Genomic DNA, 10624 nt, shown 5'->3' with positions numbered 1-10624 from the left:
TGAAAAATACAAGTGAGCAAACACACTTATTTACCCAACACCTCCAGACTGTTTTCTATAATGGCTGCACCAATTTACAGTCCCATGCACATTGTATAAGGCTTCCCTCTTCTCTATATCCCACCAGCACTTGTTATTTCTTGTCTTTTTAATAATAGCCATTCTAACAGGTTTGAGGTGATAGCTCATTGTGGTTTTGATTTGCATTTTCTTAATGTTATTATGTTGAGCACCTTTTCATGGATATGTTGGCCACCAGTATGTCTTCTTTAAGAAAAAGTCTGTTCATCCTCTGCCCATTATTTATCAGCTTGTTTGTGTTTTTGTTATCGAATTGTATGAGTTCTTTACATATTTTGGATACTAACCCCTTAACAGATATATGATTTGCAAATATTTTCTCCCATCCTATAGGCTGCTTTTTCATTTTGTTGCTGCTGGTTTCCTTTGCTGTGCAGAAACTTTTAGTTTGGTGTAGTCCTACCTATTTTTGTTTCCTTTGCTTTTGGTGTCAAATCCCAAAAAAATTATCACCAAGACCAATGTCAAGGAGCTTACTACCACTTTTTTTTTAAAATTTATTCATTTTAGAGAGGAGAGGGAGAGACAGAGAGAGAGAGAGAGAGAGAGACAGAGACAGAGACAGAGACAGAGAGAGAGAAGAGGGGAGGAGCTGGAAGCATCAACTTCCATATGTGCCTTGACCAGGCAAGCCCAGGGTTTCAAACCGGCGACCTCAGCATTTCCAGGTCGACGCTTTATCCACTGCGCCACCACAGGTCAGGCCGCTTACTACCACTTTTATTCTAGTAGTTTTATGGTTTCAGACCTTACCTTCAAGTATTAATCCACTTTGAGTTAAATTTTGTATATGGTGTAAGATACTGGTCCAATTTTGTTAATTTGTGTGGGTATTCTTTTATCCTTTTGCATCTGACCAACTTTTTCCAGAACCATTTATACAAAAGACTGTCCTTTCCCCATTGTATATACTTTGTTGTAAATTCATGTACCATATATTTATAAGTTTATTTCTGGTTTCTCCATTCTGTCCATTGATTTATGTGTGTTTTTATGCCAATACTAGACTGTTTTGATTACAATAGTATTACAGTTTGAAATCAGGAAGTATGATGGCACTTTGTTCTTCTATCTCAAGGTTTGTTCTTCTATCTCAAGGTTTGTTCTTCTTTCTTAAGGTAGCTCTGGCTATTCAGAATCTTTTGTGGTTCCAAATAAATTTTAGGATTATTTTTCATATTTCTGTGGAAAAAGCCATTGGAATTTTGATGAAGATTGCACTGAATCCGTAGAGTGCTTTGGGTAGTATAAACAGTTTAACAATATTAAGTTTTCTAATCCATGAACACAAAATATTTTCCCATTTATTTTGTGTCTTCAGTTTCTTTCATCAATGTCTTACAGTTTTATTGTCCAAGTCTTTCACCTCTTTGATTAAATTTACTTCTTTTAGGTGCAATTGTAAATGGTATTTTCTTAATTTCTCTTTCTGTTTGTTCTTCAATAGTGTATAGAAACAGAAGATTCTTATGTTTATTTTTGTATTCTGCAGCTTAACTGAAATTTTTCTTTTCTTCTTCTTCTTCTTTTTTTTTTTTACACAGACAGAGAGAGAGTCAGAGAGAGGGATAGATAGGGACAGCCAGGAACAGAGAGAAATGAGAAGCATCAGTCATCAGTTTTTTGTTGCGACACCTTAATTGTTCATTGATTGCTTTCTCATATGTGCCCTGACCGTGGGCCTTCAGCAGACCGAATAACCCATTGCTTGAACCAGAGGCCTCGGGTCCAAGCTGGTGAGCTTTGCTCAAACCAGATGAGCCTGCGCTCAAGCTGGCGACCTCGGAGTCTCGAACCTGGGTCCTCGGCATTCCAGTCTGACGCTCTATCCACTGCGCCACCGCCTGGTCAGGCTTAACTGAAATTTTTTTATTCTTACAACTTTTGGTGGAATCGTTAGGCAGTCTATCTATCTATCTATCTATCTATCATCTATCTATCTATCTGCAAATAGTGATTGTTTTACTTTTTCTTTCCAATATGTAAGCCTTTATTTTTCCGTTCCAATTGCTCTGGCTGGGATTTCTAATACTATGTAGATTAATAGGCATGAGTATGCATCTTTGTTTTGTTTCTGATCTTAAAGGTAAAGCTTTCATCTTCTCACTGTTGAGCATGATTTACCTATGGGTTTGTCATACATGGCTTCAGTTGTTATGTTTCCTCTATATCCACTTTATTGAGAGTTTTAATCATAAATGGATGTTAATTTTGTCAAATGCTTTTTCTGCATCTATTGAGATAATCATAAGATTTTTATCCTTTACTTTGCTAATGTGGTGTATCACATTGATTTGCTTGTGTTTAACTATGCTTGCATCCCTGAAATAAATCCCACTTGATCATGATGTATAATCCTTTTAATGTATTGTTGAATTTGGTTTGCTAATATCTTTTTTATTATTACTGAGAGGCAAGGCGGCAGAGAGAGACTCCCACATGTACCCCGACCAGAATCCACCTGGCAAGGCCCCTATGGGGTGATGCTCTGCTCATCTGGGGCCACCGCTCCATTGCTTGGCAACTGAGCTATTTTAGTGCCTGAGGCAAGGCCATGGTGCCATCCTCAGTGACTGGGGCCAACTTGCTCAAATGAGCCATGGCTGTGGGAGGGGGGACGGGGGGAGAGAGAGAGAGAAAGAGAGAGAGGGAACGCAGGAGGAGGGGTGAAGAAGCAGATGGTTGCTTCTCCTGTGTGCCCTGACTGGGAATCAAACCCAGGACTTCACCCGCTGAGCCGACACTCTACTGCTGAGCCAATCGACCAGGACCTGCTAATATTTTTAATTAAAGATTTTTGCATCTGTGTTCATCAGGGATATTGGCCTGTAGTTTTCTTGTGGTGAGCTTTGATATCAGTGCAATGTTGGGTATAACGAGTTTAGAAGTGTTCCCTCCTCTTCTATTTTCTGAAAGAGTTTGAGAAGGGTTAGTAATGTTTAGTAGAATTCACCACTGAAGCCATATGGACTTCGGTGTTTTGGGAGGTGTTTTTGATTACTGATTCAATCTCTTATAACTCTGTTCTGATTTTCCTTTTCTTCTTGATTCAGTCTTGTTAGGTTTAGTTGTTATGTTTCTAGAAATGTATGCAGTTGATATAGATTATCCAATTTGTTGGCATGTAATTGTTCATGGTCATCTCTTATGATCCTTCATTTCTATGGCATCAGTTGTAATGTCTTTTCTTTCATTCCTGATTTTGAGTCCTTTCTTTTCTTCTTGGTGGCTATTGCTAAAGGTTTGTCTATTTTGTTTATCTTCCAAAAAAAACAGCTATTAGGCTTATTGCTCCTTTTAAATTGTTGTTTTAGTTCCTAATTTATTTATGCTCTGATCTGTTATTTCCTTCCTTATACTAACTTGAGCTTATTATTTTCTGGTTCCTTGAGGTGTAAAGTTATGTTGTTCATTTGAGATCTTCTTTGTTTCTTAATGTTGGCATTATCTCTATGAACTTCCCTCAGAACTGCTTTTGGGGTATCCTATAAGTTTGGGTATGTTATATTTCCATTTTCATTTGTCTTAAGGTGTTTTTTTTTTATTATTTTTTATTTGAGTCATTGGTTGTTCAGTAGCAGGTTATTTAATCTTCACATATTTGGGAATTTTCTTTTTTTTTATTTCTAGTTTCTATCATCGTGATTACAAAAGAGGCTTGATGACTTCAGTCTTCTTAATTTATTAAAGCTTGATTTGTGGCCTAACATGATCCATCCTGAAGAATATTCCACATGCACTTGAGAAAAATGTGTATTGTTGCTCTTTTTTTTTTTTTTTTTTTGGTGACAGAGACAGAGTCAAAGAGAGGGACTGATAGGGACAGACAGACATGGAGGGAGAGAGATAAGAAGCATCAGTTCTGGTCCTGGCCGGTTGGCTCAGTGGTAGAGCGTCGGCCTGGCGTGCAGAAGTCCCGGGTTCGATTCCCGGCCAGGGCACACAGGAGAAGCGCCATCTGCTTCTCCACCCCGCCCCCTATCCTTCCTCTGTGTCTCTCTCTTCCCCACCCGCAGCGAGGCTCCATTGGAGCAAAGATGGCCCGGGTGTTGGGGATGGCTCCTTGGCCTCTGCCCCAGGCGCTGGAGTGGCTCTGGATGCAACAGAGCGATGCCCCTGGTGGGCAGAGCATCGCCCCCTGGTGGGCGTGCTGGGTGGATCCTGGTCGGGCGCATGCGGGAGTTTGTCTGTCGCTCACCGTTTCCAGAAAAATACAAAAAAAAAAAAAAAAAAAAAAAAAAAAAAGCAGCATCAGTTCTTCATTGCAGCACCTCATTGACTGCTTTCTCATATGTGCTTTGATGAGGAGGGGCTACAGCTGAGCCAGTGACCTTCGGGCTTAAGCTAGCGACCATGGGGTCATGTTTATGATCCCATGCTGAAGCCAGTGACCCTGTGCTCAAGCTGGTGAGCCCGCACTCAAGCCAGAAACCTCAGGGTCTTGGACCTGGGTCCTCTGTATCCCAGTTTGATGCTCTACCCACTGCACCACCACCTGGTCAGGCTGTATTGTTGCTTTTGAACGGAATGTTCTGTATATCTATTAAGGCTCTCTGATCGGTATAAACGAAACTACTGTTTCTTTATTTTCTTGCTGAATGATCTACCTATTGATGAAAGTGGGATATTAAAGTCCCTATTGTTATGGTACTGCTATTTTCCCCTTTTGCTCTGTTAATATTTGCTCTGTATATCTAGGTCTCTCTCTTGGGTGTATAATTATTTACAAATTTTATATTCTCTTGGGTTGACACCTTTATCATTATGTAATGCCCTTCTTGTCTCACTGCTCCCGAGGCCTCCAGCCAGCCTAACACTCTTCTGTGGCCCTCACTTAACATATTTGGGAGGATAGCAAGGAACCAAAACCTAAGTTAGAACTGCAGCGTGGTTAAGAAAAGAAATCTCAGCAGATAAGTTATAGGCCTAAATATGTACAAAATAGCCACAATGGCTTCAGCTTCCTGTGCTTGAAAAGAGGCTATCCTTTCTAGAATAAAGGAGGAACTGAGGAAGGAAATTCGCATTCTGGAAGCATCTCCTCTGTACTGTACTCAAAAAGGTGGTCACTTGCCCAAGGGCTAATGGCTAATAATGACAGAGACTATCTAGTGGCTTTGATATAATTAATGTAGTTTCTTGACACCTGCTCTCTCACCTATAACATGGAAGGACACCATCTACTCTGCAGAGGGTTAAAGGAGATGACCTGTGTGTGCCCAGCTGCTGGCTGAGCACACAGGGTACCAGATACACAGGCCGTTCCTGACACAGCCTGCAGAGCCTAAAAGGACAGGGAAGACTTGACTGATTCCCTTTCTGAGCCTGAAAACAGGAAGGGAGGCAAGTCCCAGAGTGAGGTGGGTAAGGAGCTCTACAGTCAGTCACCTGAGCTGAGGCCGGTTCAGTCTCTGTCTCAGGTGACCGCACTGTCCACTTAGTTACTTACTCTTTCTGAACTTCAGTTCTTCAGCTGTGAACAGGGACAGCAGGAGGGACGGACCTTGGGGCATGTGGATCAAGTAAAAGTTTAGGGCTCTTCGCTGCAGCTCTGGAGGGGCCTTCGACATTCTCTCTTTTATTTCTAAATCAGAACAGTTTATTCATGACTGTCAAAGTAAACACGTACATGTTGTTTTGGCAGAAATTATTTTAATTCACCAATTCTACTTCAGAGCAATCCCATTATTTCTTTACTATTCAACTTCTTGAAAAAATGTTTTAGATTCGCTGTTCCTACCTCCTCCATGTTGACTCTTCACCCCACTATAATCTGGTTAATGCCTCTCCTACTCTAACGAAACGGCTTTCGTTAAGTTCTCCAGTAACCTCCCTACCACCTCTCGCTAACTTCTAGCACCTCCGACTGCTCTCTACCTTCCCCAGTGGCTTGGGAGTCCTTCTTTTCTGGAGGAGTTAAAACCAAGATGAAGGGGTCTTACCTCTCTTTGTAAGGCCTCTACTCTGTTCTCTAAAGAGGGAGCTAACACTTTCTTTCCTCTGTGACCCTTACAAAGACTGCACACTTGGATCTCCTCGAAGGACTGTCAATTGTAACTTGAGCATCCAGAGAACCCAGCGGGAAGGGAAAGTGAGCCACGTCACCGAAATAGAGCCACTCTGAGGAGACCAAGGGTCCCGCAGCTTTAACAACTCTTTTCAGTAAGAGACTGTTTTCCTAACTCCACACACACACGGTTCAGCAGGAACTGGTGGAAAACAGCTCGGAGGAAGTACAGCTGTTCCCTCAGAGGAGCACGCGTGGGGGAAGCCAGGCCTGGGGAGAAGGGGTGTTCCCGGGTGGTGACATGCAGCAATCCTTGCACTCAAGGCATCTGAGCCGCAGGAGCGCAGTCTCCCCTTGGGAATATGACAGAACCTCCGATGGGAAGGGCCTCACTGTAACAGACCTGTGTCCTTCCACCCTTCACCAAAAGCAGCCCCTTCCCATCCTGTGTGGGAGAACCCCCATGTCTGCAGAGGCTCCAATGCCACCCCAACTCCGGCCAGACAAATAGCCTGAAGCCAGCGATCTCATAGGATGTGTTTATATTTACACAGTACATTTTAAAGCAATGGCTACATTGGTCATACATATTAGAAACCATAAAAAAAAGTTAAGAACTTAAAATGTACATCATACATTTGTATACATATTTTTTTACACAGAGGTAAAAAGGGTTATTATAAAAAAATCAATACAACAGGGATTTTAGTATACAGGTAAAGAATGAATTATGCTTCAGGCACTTTAATTTGTTAATGTGAGCAAATAGCTTGGGGTGGGGAAGCTTCCAAATAGACAATCTTTTGGTTAATGTTTTGTTACCACAGATACAAAAATAAAATTTGAATAATTTCTCTCAAATGATTGACGTCAGTATGGCAAAGCTGACTGGGAAAATACTACACACTGTTCAGTTGCAGTGTGGCAATTAGAGAGAGACGTATTTACATAAATGTCCCCATGGCTGTCCTTGTGCCCTTAACCACTGCCTTCACGAACCAAAAGGTATATGCAGAGTAAGATTCACTAGCATAGCTCTTCAAAGGGGTGGAACTGAACAAGGGGTGCAGGACGATAGAAACAGGTAAGTAGAGACAACAAACAAGAAGCAGCTGGGGTATGTGTGTTCTTACTGAAATAAATAGGGGCACTTGAACTGAGGTCTAACAAAACATACATTAGTGTTGTGCTTTGTAGAGGAGACCTTGAGAAAGACCTTGAGGAGAAACCTCGGGGGGTTTTGGGGAGGGGTTGTGGTCTCTCAACAACATCTGGAGGCTGGCTGAGGTTTTCTAGATGTTCTCCAGGCAGGGAAGCGGCTCTCTGTTCTTCCATCACCAGGTTGACAACTCGCTGCTTCTTTTCCAGACTGAAAGGCCAAACCAGTCACTCCAACAAATGAAAACGTCTACCGACCGACTCAATCAAGCACAGTGGGTATTACACTGATGTCTGACTAAATAAATGCAACGGGCTCTCAGACAAGCTAAAAACTTTCGATGAAGGTAGGCGTGGCCAGCACTTCCCCAGTACAATTGGCAGACTGGAAAAAAGCCCCTTTCCTTGAAGACTGATGTCCTATGTGCAGTAGAGAAGGGGTGGGGGCAGTAGGGGGAGAGGGGTCAGGCGTGCCCTCTGCTGGCAGTTACCGCAGGAAGACCATGGTGGGAAGACCAGCCAGTGTGGACACACCTGTCCCTTATGTTTTCCAGGACGATCTGATTGTACCATGCTCGGTAAAGGTAAACTACTTTTCACTCTCCTTCTTTCTGCCCTAAGATCTGGCTATTCCTTGCAATAGATTAGAAAAATACTCTTTTTGCAGCTAATTCGAAGCCTCCCATGTGGCAAGGCAACAGGTAGACCCAGCCTGCTGACCCAACCATCTGTGCACACCAAATGGCAAATCTGGGTTTGGAGTTGCAGGAGAAAGACACTTAGGCATCGGAAGGGTTTTTACATATGGCCTTGTTTTTTCCAAGTATAAATGAAGAATCTGGTGACATGAAATTGCATCCGAAAGGAAAACAAAAACCCAAACCCACGAACAAAATGCAACCCACCACTCCTCAAATTTATGATGTTTAAAATTTCCCCTGGTTATCAGAAAATTGACACTGGAGGCCAGGGGGTGGCCGGGGCTCCGATAGTTTTATTTAGGAGAACCTTAGTGTTTTCAACACTGGTTTGTATTTGAAGAGAGTATTTTGTTTCCAAAACAATGAGCAAAATTTCTTACTTTATTAGCATTTTCTTCCAATATTGCTAAATTTTTAGAAGTGGTGGCAACACACCTTTAAAAAAGTTCTACCTTAGGGGTATTGGGAGGCTCTGAGAAATCTAAAATCTCCTTTCTGGCCCCTGACCTGAGGATGTGGTACAGTTTAAGGAATTTTCCTGATTCTCACAAGTTAATCTGAAGTTAAGGCTCAATTCTCAGTCATTTTACGGGCAAATGTTTTGCATCGTGAGGAACTGATATATTTATATAATATTTGGGGTGGGAGGCAGAAAATGGTGATGGGTTCAAGATAGAAACTGCAGCTTACATGGGAAATTTGGCTTTAGAGAAGTTAAAGCGATCTTGTTTTGTGGTAGAAGCTTGTTAACTAGCTCACCTCCTAGACATAATAATTAACTGCAGGTTAAATACTTCTGGTTGGGTTTCATCATTCTGACATCACACTTCGCGGGAACCCGGAGATGCGGGATAGCAACAGGCAAGCTGAGCCCAGAGAAATATATGTCTTCCATGCTCTTGGAAAAACCAACTACAAAACCCACCCAACAAATCAGCAGTTCCGACTGCAGGCGCCTTTGAACTGGAAGAGGTGGGGAGGAAAGGCAGGAACTCAATACAGGTATAAGACAGTTAGCTTGATTATAGATTAATACACGCGAGTCTATGCGGAGGTTCCTTTCTTTAGAACACTGTGCGCAGGGATGAGTGGGGAGCAGAGTCCACCGGGCGGGTTCCCCGGGCCTGAACGGCGCCTCCAGGTCCCGGGAGAGAGGATGAGAGTGTGTAGGAGACAAGTTCCCTTGTGGCTGTGGATGGAGGGGAGGGAGGGACGCGAGTCACACGGCCGCTTTGTGCTTCCCCCCGCAGCACCTGCACATCACTCCACAGTGGTAGCAGGCCCGCAGGGGCAGGTAACAGCACATACAGGGGGCCAAGAATGACAAGGCAATAAGAGCCATCCACCGGAGGCAAAACTTCTCGTCGCTAGTGTCGCACGAGCATGGGTCTGTATAGTCGCCCTCGGGGTCCGACATACAGTGATAGAGCATGCTGTCCGCACACCACATACAGCTCACCCGGCGGATGCAAGTTCTCACGGAGTCGGGCGCGTCCTGGCAGTGGCCCCTCCGGTTCTCCTCGTGGTTGAACATGTCCCTGCAGTACTCGCACCGGGAGCGCTCCCCGTCCTCCTTCCGCGGCCGGGACTTGCTCCGCAAGGGCTGGGTCTTGATCACGCTGCCCCCGCGCCCTTTGGGGTCCTCGCCGAGGCCGAAGTCCGAGGAGTCTACGTAGGGGTAGTTGTAGTCGTGCTTGGGGACCTCGCCCTTGGCGAAGCGCACGTAGGAGTCCGAGTCCTCCGAGGGGTCCAGGTGCTTGGCCCGCACAGGCGCGTGCCGGTAGTCCTCATAGCCCGTCATCCAGATCTTCTCCCGGGGGTTGATGCGCACGATCTCCTCGTCGTCGTCTGGGAAGCTCACCTGGCGGTAGGACCTTGGCATTGGCTGCCCCGAGAGAAGAGAGACAGTATTTTATAGCAGTGACGAAAAAAGAGAAAATCTAGCATGCACCTTTCATCTTGACAAAGGCATTTCTTGAAGAAACTGACACATCCTGTAATTACTGAATACCTTGTGGGTCAAAGATGTAGTTCAAATTGTGAGTCTCGATCCATTCCTGGGTCAGGAAATCAACTGAATGGGTTGCGACCAGCTTTTACACTGCCCCCCTTTGTGTTAAAGGGCTACTATATTTGCGGGAAAGTGCGCACATTTTAAGAACAGAGTTTGAATTTTTAGAAGCTAGACACACTCAGGTCAGGAGGCAGGTGAGCGTCCTTCATAGGAGGACCGCCCCCTCACTTACCGCCCACCCCTAGGGGAGGGTGACTGCTAGCCTGATTTCTAACAGCTTACATTGGTTTTGTATAGTGTGTTCTCTTTTGTAAGACCAGCCCCGCCCCGCCCCCCCCCCAAGTGAAACAGATGAGAAGCTGGAGCACAACTGCATGTATGAGGGTACTTTTCACTGTGTATATACAATATGTGCGTTCGGGGTCACCATGTAAAATGCAGTGGGTCATGGTAAAAAATAAAGGGGGGGGGGGGATCCAGGGACTAGAAAGCTCACAAGAACCTTGTAATCTAGTTGGGAACATAAGATGCCCAGACAGAAAAGGGTAAGAGTACAGGTTCCAGAAGCTGGCTGCCTGGGTTTGGATCCTGCCAGGATTTTCAAAGCTAGTGAGCAGCAGAGCTGGAATCTGGGCCTTGGCAGCTGAGACCCAGAGAAATGCC

The 10624-nt window shown here is 44.2% G+C and overlaps 1 protein-coding gene across 2 annotated transcripts in view; it reads right to left on the bottom strand.

The window, feature by feature from the left end:
• Positions 1-6615: 6615 nt before the first annotated feature.
• The window catches only part of SPRED2 (sprouty related EVH1 domain containing 2), a 122594-nt gene continuing 118585 nt past the window's right edge, over positions 6616-10624 (bottom strand). For both annotated transcript variants that reach the window (XM_066378132.1, XM_066378133.1), the window contains one exon: positions 6616-9832. In XM_066378132.1, the coding sequence (XP_066234229.1) occupies positions 9167-9832 (666 nt within the window). In that variant the 3' untranslated portion in view covers positions 6616-9166. The remainder of the gene's footprint in view (positions 9833-10624) is intronic.

The sequence above is a fragment of the Saccopteryx leptura genome, chromosome 3 (assembly GCF_036850995.1).
Source record: "Saccopteryx leptura isolate mSacLep1 chromosome 3, mSacLep1_pri_phased_curated, whole genome shotgun sequence".
NCBI lineage: Eukaryota > Metazoa > Chordata > Mammalia > Chiroptera > Emballonuridae > Saccopteryx > Saccopteryx leptura.
This window is presented reverse-complemented; position numbering and strand designations above follow the sequence as displayed.